Here is a 24,699-nt window from a genome sequence, read left to right as displayed (position 1 = left end):
CTGAATCACGCAACTATCGGCTGAAAATATTATTGTGAACACTGTACACTATCCAGATAATAAGATTTGCATGCATGCTATATCAGATATACTGATCTTGTGCAATTGATACAAAAGTTTGTGTGTGTACTGCAGTCTGTAATATGTACTACAATATTTATTTCAAAGCTAAGCGAATTTCTTAATTCAATATTGTAATAACAATACCAATAATAAAAAAAATTTGATTTCGAACATGTAAAAATGCTTCTGTGTACGTTTTTTCACCAACTTAGCTTCAGCTGTGTTAAACAAGTTGAATGGCCAATGGCTAACAGAGTCATATCTTCAAATCTTGGCTCAAATAAACCGTTTAGCCATGTTAGTCATCTTTCAAAATGACAACTTTTCTCTGATCAGTTTTGAACTATTTCAACGAACCAACCCGTATCATTAACTAATTGTTTGTAGCTGAGAATCAGTCTCAGTCCGTACCATACATTTTACAACAACACTGGGCATGAATTGCTGACAATTCAAGTTTTGTTTTAAGATAGACCTACTTTATAAGGCAGAATATGTGGATCTGTCCAATACTAGTGCCTACTAGCAGTCTCTACACTCTCCTTCACATGTTTCTGTCGTTCTAATAATGTTCGCGATTGGGTTACATACAGCTGGGCCCAAGACTAGCATTTAGAAATCATTATACAGGGTGGTCCAAAAACAACTTTAACCACTTTCAAAGGTTTCTGTCATTCTAATATGTTCGCGATTGGGTTACATACAGCTGGACTCAAGTCTCAGATTAGCATTTAGAAATCATTATACAGGGTGGTTCAAAAACAACTTTAACCACTTTCAAAGGTTAATTTATCAAAGTTGAAAAGTCTGTTTCAAATTGTTGTTGCGTATTCTGATATACCTATATAAGAGGCATTTCCCTTTCTTGCGAAAGAAAACCATGCATGCTATAAAAATTATTAGGCTTTTAAGGCCCATTCAGTGATCAGTGATCGGGTCCCCGCTAAGTGAGTAAATGGGAGCGTTCGCTAAAACAGGAATAACTGAACGGGTAGAATCATTGAAAAGGTCGATTTTATTTATCTGAAGCTGACCCTCAGGCCTACATTTCCATTTTAGCTTCTTTCTTTCTTAAATAGTTTCTTCTACAGAGGCCAATTTTGTAACAATTTTTTTTTTAATTGCTGCTAAAAAAAGCTTGCAATTTTCCGTTTCCATGTTTTTTTTTTACTTATTTAATCCCGTTCCCGTTATTTTCTAAATCTGTCCTTTCTTACATTTCCCTTAGCGTCTTATATATATGGTATGAACAAAAACGTACTGATCTGTGGTTACCATGCATACCAGAAGTGTATTCAATATCCTATTATCACTGATTATAGCTTTTTCGAGATATGACGGACACAATAGGATAGATGGCGCTGCACGAAGTGGGTAAAATCTGTTGAATTTTCCGGGTTTTACCCAGATTGAAAACTGCCCTTCTTTTGTGTACGCCATACTTCGAAAAGGCTAATGGACATTGTTATATACGTTTCTACTTTTCATATCAAAACCGCTGTAGCAAAGCAACTCGAAATTTGGAAACGAATATTATTGTTTTAATGGCAGGTATCAATCTAACTTAGTTAGAGAATAGAACATGAAATATCGAACCACGCCTCCTTAAGTAAACCAACTGTACATTTCTTTATAAAATAACCAGAATAGCTGACAGCTTACCTTGCCTTGGTTTTGGTCCTCCCAGTAAGAACTTGAAATACGCGGCTGATGAGGTATTTTCCTTTTCATCAGCCATGTGAAGTTTTAGGACGTCATCGGTGGTAGAAGTAAGTCGCGTGATGTGTCTACTTTGGGTACCGAAAATGAACAGCGGTTCGTGAAGAAGGAAAATACGGTTCTCATGATCAGTGATAGCAGCCTCGGATTGCAAGCTTCTGTAAATGCATCTCTATGCTCGGAAATATCGAATTATATTCCGTTTTCATAATTTAATTCATGTTTAATCACTGTTTCTTGGGAGATCTCAAGCCGCGTGTGCGTATACGCGCGCGTGAAAATGCGTCACAAAATTATGCAAGCGAGTCCCTGGTTCTCGTTTTCGACGGTATTTTGAAAACACGGAAATGATTTCCCCTTTTTTAATTACGTCTTACGTCTATCCTTGTCGGTCGGTATAGGAATCTCCTCATCAGAAGCAACATCACCAACTTTGATAAGCGTACTTGGGTGGACGCGCTGCATTACTAGGCCCATTTTATTTTAGTCCCCTCATTGCCTTGAAGCCTTCTACGGTGGCGGCCTCAACAGCTGATCGTGGAAGATTGTTCCACAACGGAAGGGTGGAAGGAAAAAACGTGTCCCCATATCTATCTTTGTCATATAGCTGATCTGATTGATCTTCTGTTTGTGGCCTCTGGTTCCTTTATCAGTCTGGTGCACCAGGTGATTCTCCGGTGACATTTTCACCAACCCATTTTTAATCTTGTACATCATGATGACTTTCTTTGTTTTTCTCTTGGCTTCTAGTGTCTCATCATGCAGTTATTGTTAACTAATACATATATGCACAATTGAACCCTATACTGGTAGCGCTGTGTTGTAGATATATGGGATTAACTAGTTTTGCGTCATATATGAAAAAGTATAAAAGCTATGATTTTAGTACTTTCTCTATGTTTCAATTACTTATTCTTTTCCAAATATCTGAATTTTCAACCCGGTACAAGCTTTAATAACGGGGGACCATACATTTGTATGAAAAAGAAATATACCATCTATATCCAAACTCCCGTGTTATTCCAATGCACATTTTGCTTCACCGGGCCGCCCTGGCTTGGTCACATTTGCAAGAGGGGTGTCACGAAACCGCAAGAGGTACAAATTTAGTACTTTCTGTCAATCAAATATGGTTTATTCTCTACATGTCAATCTTTAAATCATTAGCATAGTCCTTAAATAACGGTGGACCGCCTTGTTGAGTAAATGACAGCAAACCAGTGAAAAATACCCCAAAACTCAGTACAGTCAGTAGAGCTCCGCCCGTACATGTCAATAGCGTCATTATCGATTGGATTAGTCGACCGTAGCGCACAATTCGATCGCTCATTGGATTAATATTATTATCACGTGGTAATAAATTTGCGTTCGGCTATCGATTACTATAATGGTTTAGTACTGCATAGGCCTATATCTCGGTTTAATCTTCACTAAGCAGGTTTATGGCTGGAAAGGTCACGGTGAATTTGCCGTGGACATAAGTGCACTATGTCCCATTCCAATTATTTCATATTTATGAATATTAATAAACTTATTTGCATATTTTGCCTGAAATTCCATTAATCCACTCTGCGGTCTATACACGCAAATATGAGCACCTCGACGATTAATGAGCTTATCATAAACTTTGTATTTACAAATCTTTATTGTGGGACTATCTTAATTTCGAACCGCGTAATTCTAGGTCTAAGTTCCAAGCTGAGAGAAAACTAGATTGATGCAGACAAATTGGCTGTGCGTCTTATACTAAATATCCCTCTTTTGATAAATTAACTGAATTTGCGAGTTTGCAAAGTCATGCATCATGCAAAATAAATTACAATGTTCTAAAGTGTAGCGTGATAAATTGACCATGTCCACATACTACTTCCACACTCACATGCGAACAATAAGATGCAATAATGTCATAGGCTAATGTCATAACCTGCAATTATAATTAAAATGTGCCAACATTAGGACAAAAGGATGATGACGCTCTCCACGATTTTTTGCGGCCTAATTTGAACAGCCGTTTTGTTTGCTTTTATAATTTTACTTTGTAATTTCGATCTTCTTGTGTACAGTTTTACATTAATCCCCCTAAGAAGTGGACATTTAAGGTGGTGCTACACCCCTTAATAAATTTATGACCATTTTTGCATTTTTCTCCAAAAAATAATAACACACTGGTAACAAAAGTTATGTATTATTATAGAGGCAAGGAAGCCACTTAGGCCTACTACACTGGAATTTCAGTGACTCAAGACAAGCTGTATGCCTACGTTATTTATAATAAGAAAAGAAGTGTGATAGAATGTACCTCATTTTTTATAGGCCTAATGAACCACTTGTCTTGAATCACTGAAATTTCAGTGAAGTAATTGGATTCCTTGCCCCTATAATATACATAACTTTTGTTACAATAATACCAGTGTGTATAGTTATTTTTTGAGAAAAATGCACAATTAGTCACAAAATTTATCAAGGAGTGTACATGTATATCACCTTAAATGTTGTCAATTTAAGGGGAAGGTGCGTTGCACCACCGCTCCCCCTCATATGCCCATTATTAATGTGTCGCATATTGACGCGCCTTTGAGATCAGCCAGTCGATTTGTGAAAAGGTCGCGAACCCTTTTGGTGGACCCAAGAAACTGCCTAAAATGAGGTAAAATTGGAAAGAAATGGAGTTTCAAATTGAACTTTGAAATTTGAATAGTACAAATAACGTTGGTCTAAGGCTGTGCTAATACATTTCTTTGATGACTTTCAACACAATTTTTATTTTTTCAAATATCTTAAAAACAATAATCTATGATTGAACAGACAGTAATTCACTCATTTAATATTAGAAGCGAAAGTATAGAGCACTGACGTGTCGTCTGCTCTGCTAACAGAACCAATCAACCGGCAAGTTGTGGAATAATAATATAATATGGTATTTTTTTTAATGACAAAGGTGTTTCACGGCATAGGTAAATATCGAGCAGGATATAGACCTAAAAAAATTAACCTGCTTTTAATATTTTGCCGGACTGTTTAGACGCATGATATATTAATGCCGTGTATTTTTTTCGTCACTCATGCGTGTAAAGATTTGTATTCTGTACATATATTTTTAAACCAGCATTCTTTGCTTGGGGTTCGGAAAAATTGTTACATGCATGGTAAATTTGGTAATGATCGAGCTGAATATACTGTAATACATGGTGCTGCTGCATGTGTAACGGGTTTTTTCGGGGAAGACACCTTTACCCATAGTGACCAGCATGGGCTTTCGGCACATGGTTGTATTACTACAGCAATAAACCACGTGTATTCCACTACGGCAGATGTCTTCCAGACTCCAGTGCTGTTGGTGCTAGTGGTACTACTGTGCAATCCTGCCAATGGTTATCTTCGTCGCGCGCGTCACTTGTTAGTCTCGTTTAGGAACCAGCCTGGTATCTCCTGGTCACAAATCGGTGCTTACATGATGGCAGAAGCCCAACGTCCGATTATTGAATTTCAGAATCCGATTAGTCTCGTCGACTCCAAATCGACGTCCAAAGAACATGCAGACAATCCAGCCTCCTCCGTGATCGTGGATTCAAGTTGTGGACTCTTTGGATGGCGACCAGCATGTTTACAAAGATTCGCCACTCCGAATACATTCTTTGGTCTTGTGTGTGCGTGTTTAATGTTAGAAGTAGCCGCCCACACTGGATATGTTGGAGGTGTGTTGAGTACTATCGAAAAGGATTTCCAGGTAAATAATGTGTTTGTTTGTTTGTTTGTTTGTTTGTTTGTTTGTTTATATATGGGTTGGTCCGTAAGGCCGGATTACACGCTTGGGTCCATGAAAAATACATGGTGCCATAGTCCAGAGATATAGGTGCAAAATGCATGCTATAGCTTAGCCTAAGCATATAATCTCTGATAAATCTACTTCTATAGTAGCTTAGTTATAGTTCTTAAGGGATCTAGAATGAGCGTTTATTGCGTTTCGACAGTATTTTCTGAGGGACATGAGAGCACCTCAGACCTATCGAATTGCATTCTGAATACGAAGCATGTCTTTCTGATATCAAATAATTTTCATTTTTGAAAATCACAATATAATACAAATTTTATGACAAATTATAAAATTTAATATTTTTCAAATTTTTGATATATAACAGTCCTCGAAGTAAATTATATAAATCTAATGATATATTCTTAAAGTGTATGTAGCTGGGAGGAAAAGCCGACGGTCAATTGAAAATTTTGACCTTTCATATTGAAGATATGGATTTTTTTCCCAAAAGACCTATTTTTTTTGGTGTTTTGGAAAAAAAATCCATATCTCCAATACGAAAGGTCAAAATTTTCAATTGATCGTCGGCTTTTCATCCCACCTACATACACTTTAAGTATAAATCATCAGATTTGTAAAGTGTACTTCGAGTACTGTTAAATATCGAAAATATCAATTTTTAATGATTTGCCATAAAATGTGTATTACATTGCGAATTTCAAAAAATCAAAATTATTTCATATCAGAAGGACATTCTTCGTATTCAGAATGCAATTCGATATGTCTGATGTGCTCTAATGTCCCAAAATAAATACTGTCTAAACGTTCATACCCCAGCCCTTAATAGTTTATGGCCTATTTAATATAATAGTTAAAAGGCCGGTTAAAGGGGCACTTCGTGATCCACAGCCTCATCCCCCACTTTTCTCAAAAAAAGTTGAGATTTTTATATCACTGGAAACCTCTGGCTACATAATGTTTATGTACAAAATATTTCTTGCAGATTAATTCGTTTAGCAAAGATATCGTGAAATTTGAATTTCGTTCTGGTGCACCAGAACGAAATTACAACGTATTGTCTATGGAGCAGCAGAGCAGTGTAATACACATAATCATGCATAACTCGCAAACGCAATATCGGAATCAACTGAAATTTTGGGAATATGCTTTTTTCGTGGATATGTACTGAAAAATGTCATAAAAAGAGGATGCTAGGATCACGAAATACTCCTTTAAAAGGAAGAAAAATAGCAAGACATAAAAAGAAGCAAAGCAGGCCACTCTACTCTCACCAATTATTTTACTCTGCCCATGTGCCCTTGGGTTGAGAGATAAGCAGCCTTATATCGGGCACAAGATGGAAATCTCATCTCGTGCCCGATACAAAGGCTGTGAATTACTTATCCTGGGCTTTGTTTCTTTCAGGGTTTTTTGCCAGTTACCAGAACTGTATTCTCCATCTGATTTCTTCCTCAGCTTGAAAGCCTGGCAGGAAGGAAACCTGGGAGATCGCACTATTTCAAAATGACAGAAACGTTGAGCTAAATTTGGGGCTAAATTGTGGTAAATCGTGGACAATTTGTGTGGGTGATGGGATCATGGGTGTGTGTGTGTGTGGGTTTTTTTAAATATAAAATGTTATACAAATTACAACATTGTGCAATCTTCCTCGGAATTGCACAAAAACTGCTACATTTCCCCATACAAATATAAATAATACCGCAATTCCATACCAAATGATTCCACGCTTTCTTTGATCTTTCATGTAGGCCTAATGTGTTTTGAACAATTCATGAACGTACATTAATTATACGAACGTATGAATGTGTCAAAACCAGACAATAAGGACTGCATCTGAAATTAATGTAAATAAAATTCCCTTTAAAAGGGAAAGCCAGCCTCAATGTAGAAGAGGTCTTGTAATTAGTTTTGGTCAATGTGAAAGGCATTTTTAGGATCACGCTTACATCTACATGACAGTCCACCAAACCATCAACGATGAGAACATGCACACTGAAACAGCAGAAAACATTAATTCCTAATCTCATGTCAACTCTTTTAATTCATTACATGTACTCCAAATTGTTCTGGTCTGTTTGTTTTGTTGTTGTTGTTGTTGTCGTTGGTTTTTTTTGTCTTTTCAGCTTTTTACCCACGATATCTCAATTTCCAATTTTGTAATACCAGAACTTACGAACTCAATATCTTCGCTTAGGAATGTCCGATTTCACTGCTTTCGATATATACACTGCCGGTTTGAGTTAACTTCCATGCCGCAGCACATTTATAAAGGACTGGTTACTCACTACAATCTTCACTCTTAAACTGTGTTTTTCTGAATGTGCTGATCATGTTGATTGCTAGTCGGAAACTCCTGCGAAGCTATGGACATGGCATCTTACATACTCCATTCTATAACAGTCTGCCTAGTGCCTTGTGTGTTTTCTCTTCAATCATTTTGTTGAATGTAATTTTATGAATCAAATAGTTATGTGTCATTTTATTTATAATAAAGAAGTTATTAAATTAATAAAGTAAGACAATTTATTTATCTATAAGTGCATGTCAAATGGGGTACATTGTTCAATACTATATGCATAAATTATGCCCATATTATAGCTAGGCCCTAAAAACTTTATTTTGCATCGGATTTTTCCCGTTGAAAAGACAAAACTGATGTTTATGATAGCAACCATTTCATCAATAACATTTTGAGTCATTTTTATCCATAAAACGACACAGGATATGATAGATAACTACTTTCACATCAATATGGTCCATATGATCACAGATTGTTGAGAATCTGTGATATGATCCGGGATATGATGAAGATTTTGATTCTATAGATCTGTCGGTTATCAACATGATATCACGCTGTTCAGTGGTCAAGGAGTAAGGACCCCGGTCAAGGACACTGATATGACATCATAGGTGATGTCAGATTTTCTTCTGCTGACCATATGATGCTATATATATTAACTATTATTGTTACATTTAGGCCTTTAAACTTTTAAAGTCATAATTAATTAGTTCAAACATAACTTTGGTAATACTCACTCGTTTTCGTTCGTTGAAACTGCAAAACATACTTACTTTTCCTTACAAATCGAATTAAAATATTTCAAAAAAAATTCAACCACAAAAAGTTTTAAACAAAAGTCATTCCAATACCACTAAAATATAATCTCTTGAGCAAACTGACCCCAAACCTGAAACAGGTACCAGCCCCGAATGGGCTGGCGAAAAAATCATTTCACATTTGAATATAGTAATGCACAATCCCAGGTCCACATAGCCTTGTCAAAAAAGGGATTACATTTTGCCTTCGAAACAGTCGAAGGTTGAATTTGAATTGGGGCAACTTTTGTTTTTTCAAAAAACATTGTTAAAAAAAGCCGTGTTGTGGAGGTGGTAGGCCTACACTGAACATGCTGAAATTGTTAATGTCCTATTTTGGCTTCATGATGTGGTACGTGCATGGTTGCAACAAAATTATCGGATCCGTTAGGCCTATGTTATCATCAGCTTTAATCTCTGCAAACAATCCAAACATCAATAAATGTGTTATAGACGCGTTTTGGTTTTATTTAATAAAATGTCAGGTTATATAAAGGTCATGAAAACGTTTTATATGAAAAAGTACTACAACATCGTTTTAATGTTGTCAAAAAGTTATTGTAAACTGTTTTGGAGCAAAAATTACTCTACCAACATGACCATTGTTAACATATATGTTATAATGTTTTGCATTAAATTTTTGAAAATGTTTATCTTTATGCTATTAAAACGTTTTAAAACCTATAACCCGAACGCCTAAAAACGTTTTGTGTTTGCTGGGATACTACTACATTGTATATATATGTTAGGCCCTACTAAGTACTAATATGTATGTAGGCATGGTGATATTTGATGGGGTCTGAGCTATTATCAACTAAGTATTTTCTGTGCATTGTGTTGTTGCAAAATTGCAAAGTTACAACCTCAATAAAAGTTATAATAACAATAATTATGATCCCAGCAGGGGATGTGGTATTAGGGCATCATGTGTGTGTAAATTATGAGCAAAGAGTATAAGTTTGTGAATCTTTAATTTCCTGACAATGAATTCAGATGATGACACTTTGTCATCAATGAGCAATTTTTAAAATTTTTACTTGTTAAGGGGGTACTACACCCATGTGGTAAATTTGTGACTATTTTGCATTTTTCTCAAAAACAATTACACACTGGTAACAAAAGTTATGTATATTATTGGGGCAAGAAATCCAATTACTACACTGAAATTTCAGTGACTCAAGACAAGCGGTTCAGTATTTTTTTTATAATAGGAAACGAGGTACATCCTAGTGGTACCTTATTTCTGATCATAAATAACAAACCGCTTGTCTTGGGTCACTGAAATTCCAGTGTAGTAATTGATTCCTTGCCCTATAATATACATAACTTTTGTTACCACTGTGTTATTAGTTTTGGAGAAAAGTGCAAAAATATACACAAATTTATCGAGGGGTGTAGTACCCCCTTAAAATGCTATTGCAAAATATTTTTGGCAAACATTTCTGAAAAATATTTTGTCAACACTCAATAACATTATGTTAAAATGCTTCACATTAAGTTTTCTAAAAAAAATTCCGAATGTTATTAAAACGTTTTGTATCTTTTATATAACCTGATATTCAAACCTTTTCTGTAAAACGTTTTGTGTTTGATGGGTTATAAAATGCTTATCGTTATTGTTATACTCCAAAATTTAATTTCAAAAGATGACCCAAAAGTAGCAAAAATAACAAATATACAAAGTTATTTTACATTGACTCAAGAAAGTTGCAATTATTGGTCTATTTTTCAGCTGAATAATGTATTAATAATTATTTTATTTCATAGACATTTCTACTCGGACAAAACATGTGATTTAATGCAACCATAGTAATTGTGATAGCTTTTTCCATTTTGAAAATTTTAAATTATTTTTCGGTATACAGGGTGTCCCAAATAAAAAACCCTCCTCCGTGAACAGAGTGAAAAACAGGTACATTTCTTAAAAAGAGCATATCTTCAAAAGTTGTGAGCCGATTGAGATACATTTTGCGGTTTATTAAAGCTAACGTTTAAAGGTTTCTTTATACATATCAAATATTTTTGATCAACTTTTCTGAAGTAGGAGAAAAAGAGAGCGCATGAGAGTTCTGTTTTTGGGGGACACGGTGTATTTCAAATATTGCTCAATGATGACACTCCGCAAATCAAGGCTCAAAATCTCATAACAAACGAATTCTAACTATACTATATTTAGATATAAATCGTACATTTTATCAATACTTTAACGATTTTGGGTCTTTTCTAACGAAATTGTGGCTCTAATATAAAATGAATTCCCCTAACCGTTTGAATGTGTTATTTGATGACTGACATTGCATTGGAGTACGTGTGAAGACAATGAAGTAGTATGGGGTTAAACGTACATGTAAGCCGAAGAGTAAAAAAAGGTTTTTTTCCAGTTTTTCCCTGGAAATTTTAGTGCCTTGGAGCTGCAGTAGGGTGTTTTTGTGGGGAGGGGTCATACAACAGTAACCCACAGCTCCCAATACACGTACACCTTATTACTTTACTGATCATTGCAAAGGAGCCCTTTACCACCAAACATAACTCACCCGATGATGGGTCAAAATAATGTAACATGACATATTTTTGCGCGCTATACGAGCGCATATTGTCCCAAATAAAGCCATTTTTGGAAACTCGAAGACTAAACTATAATAGTTTTATACTTGTACGTTGCCATCTACTGTAGATAGTTTTATACTCACACCCTGCTATCTACTGTAGATATTTTTATACTCACACCGTGCAATCTACTGTAGATAGTTTTATACTCACACCCTGCTATCTACTGTATATATTTTTATACTCACACCCTGCTATCTACTGTAGATAGTTTTATACTCACACCCTGCTATCTACTGTAGATAGTTTTATACTCACACCCTGCTATCTACTGTAGACAGTTTTATACTCACACCCTGCTATCTACTGTAGATAGTTTTATACTCACACCCTGCTATCTACTGTAGATAGTTTTATACTCACACCCTGCTATCTACTGTAGATAGTTTTATACTCACACCCTGCTATCTACTGTAGATAGTTTTATACTCACACCCTGCTATCTACTGTAGATAGTTTTATACTCACACCCTGCTATCTACTGTAGATAGTTTTATACTCACACCCTGCTATCTACTGTAGATAGTTTTATACTCACACCCTGCTATCTACTGTAGATAGTTTTATACTCACACCCTGCTATCTACTGTAGATAGTTTTATACTCACACCCTGCTATCTACTGTAGATAGTTTTATACTCACACCCTGCTATCTACTGTAGATAGTTTTATACTCACACCCTGCTATCTACTGTAGATAGTTTTATACTCACACCCTGCTATCTATATTCGCAATAACATTGCCAATATTCGCAATATTTGCGATATTTTTTTTTACATTTGGCACTAATATGCTTCCGTATAACTCTCCTTTTTTTAATATCAATATCTTTATTATTATTATTATTATTATTATTTTAAATAGATTATTTTAATCTACTGTAGATATTTTTATACTCACACCCTGCTATCTACTGTAGATATTTTTATACTCACACCCTACTATCTACTGTAGATATTTTTATACTCACACCCTGCTATCTACTATAGATAGTTTTATACTCACACCCTGCTATCTACTGTAGATATTTTTATACTCACACCCTGCAATCTACTATAGATAGTTTTATACTCACACCCTGCTTATACTGTAGATAGTTTGATACTCACACCCTGCTATCTACTGTAGATAGTTTTATACTCACACCCTACTATCTACTGTAAATAGTTTTATATTCACACCCTGCTATCTACTGTAGATAGTTCTGTACTCATACCGTGCTATATCCACTGAAGATACTTTTATTCTCAAACTCTGATATCCACTATAAATACTTCTTACTTCTTGGTAGTTTTTATTCACCCTTTGAAATCTACTTTAGAAAGTTTCATACTCACACTCTGCTATCTTCTATACATATTTTTATACTTATACTCACGCTTTGTTATCTACTGTAGATATAGGTTTATTATACTGAAATCTTGCCATACTTAAGATTCTTTTATACGCACATTTTTGCGCGCTATACGAGCGCATATTGTCCCAAATAAAGCCATTTTTGGAAACTCGAAGACTAAACTATAATAGTTTTATACTTGCACGTTGCCATCTACTGTAGATAGTTTTATACTCACACCCTGCTATCTGCTGTAGATATTTTTATACTCACACCGTGCAATCTACTGTAGATAGTTTTATACTCACACCCTGCTATCTACTGTATATATTTTTATACTCACACCCTGCTATCTACTGTAGATAGTTTTATACTCACACCCTGCTATCTACTGTAGATAGTTTTATACTCACACCCTGCTATCTACTGTAGACAGTTTTATACTCACACCCTGCTATCTACTGTAGATAGTTTTATACTCACACCCTGCTATCTACTGTAGATAGTTTTATACTCACACCCTGCTATCTACTGTAGATAGTTTTATACTCACACCCTGCTATCTACTGTAGATAGTTTTATACTCACACCCTGCTATCTACTGTAGATAGTTTTATACTCACACCCTGCTATCTACTGTACATAGTTTTATACTCACACCCTGCTATCTACTGTAGATAGTTTTATACTCACACCCTGCTATCTACTGTAGATAGTTTTATACTCACACCCTGCTATCTACTGTAGATAGTTTTATACTCACACCCTGCTATCTACTATAGATAGTTTTATACTCACACCCTGCTATCTACTGTAGATATTTTTATACTAACACCCTGCTATCTACTGTAGATAGTTTTATACTCACACCTTGCTATCTACTATAGATAGTTTTATACTCACATCCTGCTATCTACTGTAGATATTTTTATACTCGCACCCTGCAATCTACTGTAGATAGTTTTATACTCACACCCTGCTATCTACTGTAGATAGTTTTATACTCACACCCTGCTATCTACTGTAGATATTTTTATACTAACACCCTGCTATCTACTATAGATAGTTTGATACTCACACCCTGCTATCTACTGTAGATAGTTTTATACTCACACCCTGCTATCTACTATAGATAGTTTTATACTCACACCCTGCTATCTACTGTAGATAGTTTATACTCACATCCTGCTATCTACTGTAGATATTTTTATACTCACATCCTGCTATCTACTGTAGATATTTTTATACTCACACCCTGCCATCTACTGTAGATAGTTTTATACTCATACCCTGCTATCTACTGTAGATATTTTTATACTAACACCCTGCTGTCTACTGTAGATAGTTTTATACTCACACCCTGCTATCTACTATAGATAGTTTTATACTCACATCCTGCTATCTACTGTAGATAGTTTTATACTCACGCCCTGCTATCTACTGTAGATATTTTTATGCTCACACCCTGCTATCTACTGTAGATAGTTTTATACTCACACCCTGCTATCTACTGTAGATAGTTTGATACTCACACCCTGCTATCTACTGTAGATAGTTTTATACTCACACCCTGCTATCTACTGTAGATATTTTTATACTCACACCCTGCTATCTACTGTAGATATTTTTATACTCACACCCTGCTATCTACTATAGATAGTTTTATACTCACACCCTGCTATCTACTATAGATAGTTTTATACTCACACCCTGCTATCTACTGTAGATAGTTGTATACTCACACCCTGCTATCTACTGTAGATAGTTTTATACTCACACCCTGCTATCTACTGTAGATAGTTTATACTCACATCCTGCTATCTACTGTAGATATTTTTATACTCACATCCTGCTATCTACTGTAGATATTTTTATACTCACACCCTGCCATCTACTGTAGATAGTTTTATACTCATACCCTGCTATCTACTGTAGATATTTTTATACTAACACCCTGCTGTCTACTGTAGATAGTTTTATACTCACACCCTGCTATCTACTATAGATAGTTTTATACTCACATCCTGCTATCTACTGTAGATAGTTTTATACTCACGCCCTGCTATCTACTGTAGATACTTTTATGCTCACACCCTGCTATCTACTGTAGATAGTTTTATACTCACACCCTGCTATCTACTGTAGATAGTTTTATATTCACACCCTGCTATCTACTGTAGATAGTTTTATACTCACACCCTGCTATCTACTGTAGATAGTTTTATACTCACACCCTGCTATATATACTGTAGATAGTTTTATACTCACACCCTGCCATCTACTGTAGATAGTTTTATACTCACACCCTGCTATCTACTGTAGATAGTTTTATACTCACACCCTGCTATCTACTGTAGATATTTTTATACTAACACCCTGCTATCTACTATAGATAGTTTGATACTCACACCCTGCTATCTACTGTAGATAGTTTTATACTCACACCCTGCTATCTACTATAGATAGTTTTATACTCACACCCTGCTATCTACTGTAGATAGTTTATACTCACATCCTGCTATCTACTGTAGATATTTTTATACTCACATCCTGCTATCTACTGTAGATATTTTTATACTCACACCCTGCCATCTACTGTAGATAGTTTTATACTCATACCCTGCTATCTACTGTAGATATTTTTATACTAACACCCTGCTGTCTACTGTAGATAGTTTTATACTCACACCCTGCTATCTACTATAGATAGTTTTATACTCACATCCTGCTATCTACTGTAGATAGTTTTATACTCACACCCTGATATCTACTGTAGATATTTTTATGCTCACACCCTGCTATCTACTGTAGATAGTTTTATACTCACACCCTGCTATCTACTGTAGATAGTTTGATACTCACACCCTGCTATCTACTGTAGATAGTTTTATACTCACACCCTGCTATCTACTGTAGATATTTTTATACTCACACCCTGCTATCTACTGTAGATATTTTTATACTCACACCCTGCTATCTACTATAGATAGTTTTATACTCACACCCTGCTATCTACTATAGATAGTTTTATACTCACACCCTGCTATCTACTGTAGATAGTTGTATACTCACACCCTGCTATCTACTGTAGATAGTTTTATACTCACACCCTGCTATCTACTGTAGATAGTTTATACTCACATCCTGCTATCTACTGTAGATATTTTTATACTCACATCCTGCTATCTACTGTAGATATTTTTATACTCACACCCTGCCATCTACTGTAGATAGTTTTATACTCATACCCTGCTATCTACTGTAGATATTTTTATACTAACACCCTGCTGTCTACTGTAGATAGTTTTATACTCACACCCTGCTATCTACTATAGATAGTTTTATACTCACATCCTGCTATCTACTGTAGATAGTTTTATACTCACGCCCTGCTATCTACTGTAGATACTTTTATGCTCACACCCTGCTATCTACTGTAGATAGTTTTATACTCACACCCTGCTATCTACTGTAGATAGTTTTATATTCACACCCTGCTATCTACTGTAGATAGTTTTATACTCACACCCTGCTATCTACTGTAGATAGTTTTATACTCACACCCTGCTATATATACTGTAGATAGTTTTATACTCACACCCTGCCATCTACTGTAGATAGTTTTATACTCACACCCTGCTATCTACTGTAGATAGTTTTATACTCACACCCTGCTATCTACTGTAGATAGTTTAATACTCACACCCTGCTATCTACTGTAGATAGTTGTTTACTCACACCCTGCTATCTACTGTAGATAGTTTTATATTCACACCCTGCTATCTACTGTAGATAGTTTTATATTTACACCCTACTATCTACTGTAGATAGTTTGATACTCACACCCTGCTATCTACTGTAGATTAGTTTTATACTCACACCCTGCTATCTACTGTAGATAGTTTTATGCTCACACCCTGCTATCTACTGTAGATAGTTTTATACTCACACCCTGCTATCTACTGTAGATAGTTTTATACTCACACCCTGCCATCTACTGTAGATAGTTTTATACTCACACCCTGCTATCTACTGTAGATAGTTGTATACTCTCACCCTGCTATCTTCTGTAGATAGTTTTATACTCACACCCTGCTATCTACTGTAGATAGTTTTATACTCACACCCTACTATCTACTGTAGATAGTTTTATACTCACACCCTGCTATCTACTGTAGATATTTTTATACTCACACCTTGCTATCTATTGTAGATAGTTTTATACTCACACCCTGCTATCTACTGTAGATAGTTTTATACTCACACCCTGCTATCTACTGTAGATAGTTTTATACTCACACCCTGCTATCTACTGTAGATAGTTTTATACTCACACGCTGCTATCTACTGTAGATAGTTTTATACTCAAACCCTGCTATCTACTGTAGATAGTTTTATACTCACACCCTGCTATCTACTGTAGATAGTTTTATACTCACACCCTACTATCTACTGTAAATAGTTTTATATTCACACCCTGCTATCTACTGTAGATAGTTCTGTACTCATACCGTGCTATATCCACTGAAGATACTTTTATTCTCAAACTCTGATATCCACTATAAATACTTCTTACTTCTTGGTAGTTTTATTCACCCTTTGAAATCTACTTTAGAAAGTTTCATACTCACACTCTGCTATCTTCTATACATATTTTTATACTTATACTCACGCTTTGTTATCTACTGTAGATATAGGTTTATTATACTGAAATCTTGCCATACTTAAGATTCTTTTATACGCACACCCTGCCATCTATATCTATAAGCTCGTTTTATATTCACACCCTGCTATCTACTAAAGATACTTTTATTCTCAAACCCTGATATCTACTCGAGATACTTCATACTACTCACACCCCGATATCTACTATTGGACTAAATACCGTAGATGTACACCCCTATATCTGAGTTCGGATTTCCAAACTTTTTGTCCAGTCGTGATTATTGGAAATCCAGACTTTGGTATCCAAAAGCGAAAAAATCCAGCAGAAACTAGTTCAAAATTAAAAATCCTCATTTTGAGAGCTCATTTTCGACAATTCCGTGATTTTTCATTCTTTCCAAACTTTATCCAGTTACATTGTCAACTGGAATTCCGGCCGTTTTCAGAAAGCAATGTGCACTGTGTGGGGATGTGCACTTATTTTCTGCAGTAGCCCATTTATAGTTTTTATTTACCCTTTGCAATCTGCTTTAAACAGTTTTATACTCACATCCTTCTATTTACTATACTCACACTTTGCTATCAAGTGTAGATAGTTTTATACTCACACTTTGCTATCTACTGAAGATTCTTTTATACTCATGCCCTCCTATATACTGTAGCTCGTTTTACTCACACCTTGCTATACTGAAAATGTTTTTTTTACATCCTGCTATCTACTGAAGATACTTTCATACTTACGCCCTGATATCTACTGTAGTTTTATATTCACACTTTTTTGAGAGAGGGAGAGAAAAGGGGAGAGAGAGGTGGGGGGGCCGAGGGAAAGAAAGAAGGGGTAGCGAGAGACGAACAGACAGACAAACATGCAGAACGTAAAAGTAGACAGACACACAGGTACAGAAAGAGAGAGAGAGCTATTCATGTTTGTCCTATAGTAATTAATATGCGCAATTTTTTTTTTACATTTTACACTAATATGCTTCCGTATAGGCCCCTAATTCTCCTTTTTTAATATCAATATTTTTAATATTATTATTTTTTAAATAGTTTGTCCATTTTAAAATAATTTCCCCTTTTTATAATTTATATAGATATCAAAGTTTCACTTTCATTTAGACAAAACGCATAGACTGGAATCTTATTTCCCATTTTGAATATGAATTATTCGGGGAATTAAGATTACACTCTAAAGCGCTCTAGTTATTTTTGACTAGAAACTGAAAACTAATCAGAGGGGACATAATTGAGTTCTTGTCAAAATGACTTGGATATTCTGACTAGAAACGCATCAAATTTGACTGTTTAAAATGACAAAGACTTTCTAATCAAATAATACAATGCATTATAATGAATAGAATTTTGTCGAAACAACTCAACTTGTCAAATTTGCCAGGATAACTTATTCTATTTATGATTCTTTTTTTTTTAAATACGAAATTAGAGTGTAGATTTCCATTTGCTATTTGGGATGGTTTCAGTTTTCCTGATTATTCTAAACTGAAACCATCCCAAATAGTATTTATTGTCAATTTGAAGAGAGTATTGAAAATAATATAGACCATCTTGAACATGTTGGAGAGTGAAATGAAACCTCATGAATTATAACGATAACATTGTCATCATATGATTATAACCGCTAATCCCAATGTTCAGTGTCATGATTAAAGCTGTTGATTTTTTTGGTTATCAAATTCTTTATCCGGCATGCTACTGAGGAGAACTTCCTTTCCGATTTTTACACGATTGTGATGTACTTCTACAAATTAACATATCAAGAATCAATGTCCCTTGGTGCTATTTTTGTGACAAAATCTGACTCTGAGACTTGTAATTCCTATACAAAGTATTGGCCAAATTTGATGGCTAAAATATCTTAATTGACGTACATCTTATTACGTCCATATGATGCAGGGTTGGCGATTTTTTTTTTAAATAAAAAAAAATCGATTTATTTGATTTAAATCGGATTTTTTTATTTAAATCGTTTTATTACAAGTCTAAGATTGACAAAAAAAACGCGTTTTCAGATGTGACAATTTCAAAGAAATATTTAATTTGGTAAAATCATGGGAACAAACATGTTGAATTCTGCACCTTGAAAATGATTTGGCAATTGATAAAATGACATCGTAGCTCTAGGTATTTAATTATATCCAAAAGGTGTAGAAGCATTACAAATGAAGTAAAACAGTCAATTCAAGAAAGAAGTTAACTTAAATTGATCAAAAATGGTAAAAACTGAAAAAGTTAATTTCTTTTTAAATCATTTGATTTTTAAATCAAAAATCGTTTGATTTTAAATTAAAAATCGTGATAAAAATCAATTGATTTACATCGTGCCAATCCTAAATTGTGATGTTCATAACACATGCGCCGATCGACATCAGTTGACGATCGGCGGACTGATAGATACATTATACCTGATTGCTAAGCTGGAAATTAAAATGGAACAATAATAGTTAAAATTAACATTTGGTGGAAAATGAATAGGCCTAAATAATCTTTTTTTTAATAGAAATGTTACTTTATTGCTCGAAGCAAGGTGTTCTGACCTTCTGTGTGTATCGCAAGCCATAAGGTACATAATGCATTGCGGCAACGCGTAGCGAACAATTCACAATGCGTTGCGAAAATTCTCAACGCGTTATGGATATTTTGTGAGTTTGTTTGTTGTGTTCTGATTGGGTGATTCCACAATTGGATGATACCACAACGCGTTGTGAAATGGAAAGCTCACAATGGGTTGAAAAAAGCTCATGGAATTGGTAGAATTTTGTAAAAATGCAGTGTTTTGATTGGGTGAATTATAACGCGTTGCCGCAATGCGTTATGGACCTTATGGCTTGCAATATTCGTGTTTTGTTTCACGTAACCGCAGACTTATGTTTTGTCTTATATCTTTTCATTTATCAGCTCAAAAGTTCTGAAGTGGCCTTTGTTACAGTCGTCAACCATATCGGTGCCTTTACTTCTATTGTGACAAGTTACATAGGCAGCAAAACACACCGTCCACGTTTTATAGCCCTTGGTGTAGGCATCATAGGAATCGGACAATTCACCTGTGGACTACCACATTTCTTCTCACATTCCAGCTATCAACCATTGTCGTCATCACTTCAACTCAATTCCTCATCTCTTGTTTGTGGTGCATCATTAAATGAAAGTACTGAAATTAATTGTAATCTAGATGTAGAGTCTACAGGTTCGAATCTGTCCAAAGCATGGTTGTTGATATTGGGCGAGCTGATTACAGGCATCGGTTCAGGACCCGTTATACCACTTATGATTACATATATTGATGATTGTGTAGGAAAAGCAAAAGTATCAGTTTATGTAGGTAAGCACGTCAGAAATTCAAATCCCATGAGTGTAGTATAATATAATAGTATGTTTTTTTGTTTACGAACTTTTATATCTGGTAAGATTTTTAAGGCAAATTAGAGAAAAATCAGTATTATGCACATTTTTCATAAAAGAGAAAATCGGAAATGGGCCTAATCGCTGTTGGGCGTTTGCTGAGGAAGTTTGTTATACATACATGAACAATAATGGTCCGATTAGTTGTAGTATGCAGTGCGTTTCATGATATAGGAGCCTACTGGTAAACTAACATCGATGCTCTTACCCAAAAGTTGGCAAACAAATAAAATTACATTTAAAGATTGCTTTCTATAATTATGTGGTTTATGTTTCCCATTATAATTCTCTCTCTAGTGCTCTCTATCTCACCCCGCATCTTCTCTCTTTTCTCCCTCTCATAGGTATCTTATTTGCATGTGCTGGTAGCGGACCTGTAATTGGATGGTTACTTAGTGGTCTAACTCTCTCTTACCACGTCGACTTTGATCGCAATAGCATCAACCAAAGTATCACACCGTCTGACCCAGGATGGGTAAGAAATTATAGAGATATAATAATGACAAACATTCTGACATTTTTTAAAGAAAATTTGAAAGTTGTCGTCTGCAGTCCACAGTCCCACCTGCGCGCATGGAGAAGTTAGAGTTTGAACGTTGAATTAGCGCATGGAAATAGTTTCCATGATTAGTATTGGGTTAGAGTTATAGGGGTAGGGTAAAGTACGGTTAGGGTCAAAGTTAGGATTCGGGTAATGTTCACACTGAAAAAACAACAGAGCAACACTTAATAAACACTTGTTTGTACAGTGAAGGTATAAGGGTGTTAATTTATAAACACTAAAATAACACTAAAACTCGTAAAAAATATGAAGATGTTTATGTTTTTTAACACAAGATATTGTTAAAAGTGCTTTTTAACACTATATTGTGTTAAAAAACAAACATCTTCATATTTTTACGCGTTTTAGTGTTATTCTACAATATAGTGTTTATAAATTAACACCCTATACCTTCACTGTACAACCAAGTGTTAATTAGGTGTTCACGTGTTTATTAAGTGTTGCTCTGCTATTTTTGCAGTGAAGAGTTAGGATTAGGGTGAAATCTTTGGTTAGGTTTAGGGTTAGGATTATTACGGTTTATAATCATGACCCTTCGGACTGTCGACCTGTAACCACACTCTAAGAAGTAAAGGTTCTAAATAGAGCCTTTATTGTCCTCTCAGGAGAACTCTCCCACTTGAACCACTATAAAAGGTTCTTTAATTTTGAAGAACCCTTGGAGGTTCTCTAAAGTGTATCACATTTGTTTTGGTAATTTTCGATGGTTTGAAACCATTTTTGGTTCTTTTTAGAACCTTAAGGGTTCTCCTGAGAGGACAACTTTAGAACCATTTTAGAACCTTTAGCTACCTTTATTTCTTAGAGTGCAAAACACGTGTCATGCCTTGTGTTGTTGCTGATGTTGTCTTATACGCTGTACTGCTGTAGCATTGTTGTTTTTCACGATGCTGCTGCTGTGTTGTTTCTTCTTATATGATTGTCGTTGTTATTGCTGCCGCCGATGGCATAAATCCCATATCGTCAGCCTGCTACGCTAATTGCCTAAGTCAAATTGACAAAGTACAAAATATGGTTCAAGCATGCATTTAAACATATTCATTCACCAATCTTTGCATAAGAACAAATGTATGCATAACTGATGCATGCTTGAACCACATTTTGTTCTTTGTTCTCAAAATTTCAAAAAATGACTTGGGCAATTAATTAGCTTAGCAGGCTGACGATATTGTACTAAATTAACCTTACACAATTTACCATAAGCCTTAGCTGTTTTGAAACAACAACCGTATTCTACAGCATAATACTTAAAGGTAGTGTAGGCCTATGCCTATAATATGGCCTATGGTACATTTTACCCATTCACACACCCCCCCCCCCCTCCCACCCGGGCCCATAACCACATAGGGTAGGTGCAGGTAATATGGGACAGCAGGTAATATGGGACACCTGTTTTCATTTTAACAAAAAATAGCTTAGAGAAGGTAAACACTTTAAGTTGATTTGTTAAGTGTTTAGAGACATCAATTGTGCTTCTAGAAATGCAGTTTTGGAGTCTGTGTATCAAACTCTTGGAAATCAATGCCAAAAGAGTGAAATTGCCCAAAAATTATGTCGTTTTTTTTGGCCTGATATAAAATCAATGACGTCACATTTTATGATTGTGTATCCAAAAACTCTGGTACTGAGGGGCATTTGTCATTTTTATGATCTTTAGGTGATGGGTTAAGCTTATCAGCAGGTAAAATTCCACTGACAAGTGGCACTTTCCTTTATAAATGATTATTTTCTCTGATTTTCAACTGAATGGGTGCAGGTAATATGGGACACATAGGAAATTGTGTGCATTGTCAATGCGAAAAGCAAAACTATTTAGAAAATTGAATTTTCTTGTAGAAATTTGCATTTAACATTCAAAATCATGTAACAAAAATGTTTTTTAGAACAAAAGAGTGATTTTCTGAACTTTTTGATTTTCACCATAGAGATAACACAGTGTCCCATATTACCTGCACATGCAGGTAATATGGGACACTTGACGATGACGTCATTTTGACGTCATAGCGTCCAAACAAACATAAAAACAAGGTAACATTGCCTGTTTTATTAATCTTAAAGGACAGGTTGTTCATCATAACAATCTCTTGTGGGCATATCTTCTTTAGTTTTTATGCAAATAAGCTAAACGTCCTTAATGGTCCCATATTACCTGCAGGTACCCTACATAACATACAACATTTAGGGACCGTTCACAAACACTTGTAAGGGGGGGGGGGCCTGATGCAAAAACATTTCATCGCAAAAATGTTTTGGCCCCCCTTTACAGACCTCAAAAAATTGTAGGGCCCCCTTTTTGACATGAAAATTATGGGTCAACCCCATAGAAAAGCATATAAACTTAATTTTTCCAGGAAAATTTGTGGTCATTGTTTCAGCCCCCCCCTTTGGAGGGTCAAAAATTTTCAGGGTCCCCCTTTTTGCATCATTTTTACCCTTACAAGTGTTTGTGAACGGTCCCTTAGTCAAATTATGTAGAGATGGCTATATAGAACAAATTTTCTTGTATTTGATGATACCATTATACTAATTTGTAATACTAGTATATTATGTATGCTATTTTTGTAAATATTGTGTATCGTAATATATTTTGTTGCTATAACATGTATACAATGAGGGCCTGCTTGAAAAGCAGTTAACATTAACATTGACATTAACACTGAACTCACTGTGTATACAATTTAATTTTCTTTAATACTGTTCCTGTTTTGAGGAGTTGTTCATGCACAGTTTACCAGCCGGATTCACCTTATTTCAAATTAGAACACATCTTCTAAATTTGAATTGTGGTGGTGGTGGTGGTGGTGGTGGTGGTGGTGGTGGTGGTGGAACTTGGAAGGGTTAAATGAAGGGACCGGGGCACACCAACATCGCCTGGTTAATAATTACTTGCTAGGCCTACAGCAGAGACACTAAAATCAATACCCGGGATCGATACACGTGAATGTGCTATGCACGATTTGATATTCCGCGACAATAAATCTTTGGATACCGGGAAAATGATGAATATCTCCCGTAATTTTTTTCCTTGCACTTGAATATATGTGTTAAAAGGATTTGATAGTCGTTAGCTTGCGTATTGCGAAAGAACCGTGCGTATTGACCTCAAAAACTGACAAAAATTCTGATTTTATATGTGCCGAACTATAGCGCAGCGTAGGCCACTGCAGTCTAAAAGCAGATCGACCCCATGGCGCATACCATGCTCACTCACACACAGAGAGGTCAGTCACCGGGCTATTGTCAATAGCCTTAGCCGGATGCCCCTCAGCCCATTATGCATCTCAAAACTATTAAACAGGTCGGAACAAAATGGCCATGGCGATTTCTGCCATGAAGATATCGGAGCGATGACACTTTGCGGGGCGTCTTTGAAAATTTGTGTGCGCGGATGTGCTTTGACCGATTAGCCTTAAACCTGGTCAAATTCATATGGGAGATCGAGAACAATACGAGGA

General features: G+C 35.5%; 1 protein-coding gene across 2 annotated transcripts in view; it reads left to right on the top strand.

The window, feature by feature from the left end:
- Positions 1-4,837: 4,837 nt before the first annotated feature.
- LOC140151272 (solute carrier organic anion transporter family member 2B1-like) overlaps positions 4,838-24,699 on the top strand; it is a 50,365-nt gene continuing 30,503 nt past the window's right edge. The window contains exons 1-3 of one of the 2 annotated variants that reach the window (XR_011858922.1): positions 4,838-5,509; positions 20,179-20,602; positions 21,027-21,157. Coding sequence is in view for 1 of the 2 variants with exons in the window: in XM_072173549.1 (XP_072029650.1) it covers positions 4,922-5,509; positions 20,179-20,602; positions 21,027-21,157 (1,143 nt within the window). In the remaining variant the exon portion in view is untranslated. The remainder of the gene's footprint in view (positions 5,510-20,178; positions 20,603-21,026; positions 21,158-24,699) is intronic. The other variant, XM_072173549.1, reaches the window with a different exon arrangement.

Source organism: Amphiura filiformis, chromosome 4, assembly GCF_039555335.1.
Source record: "Amphiura filiformis chromosome 4, Afil_fr2py, whole genome shotgun sequence".
NCBI lineage: Eukaryota > Metazoa > Echinodermata > Ophiuroidea > Amphilepidida > Amphiuridae > Amphiura > Amphiura filiformis.
Note: the sequence above shows the minus strand (reverse complement) of the source record. Positions and strands in the feature narration are given on the sequence as shown.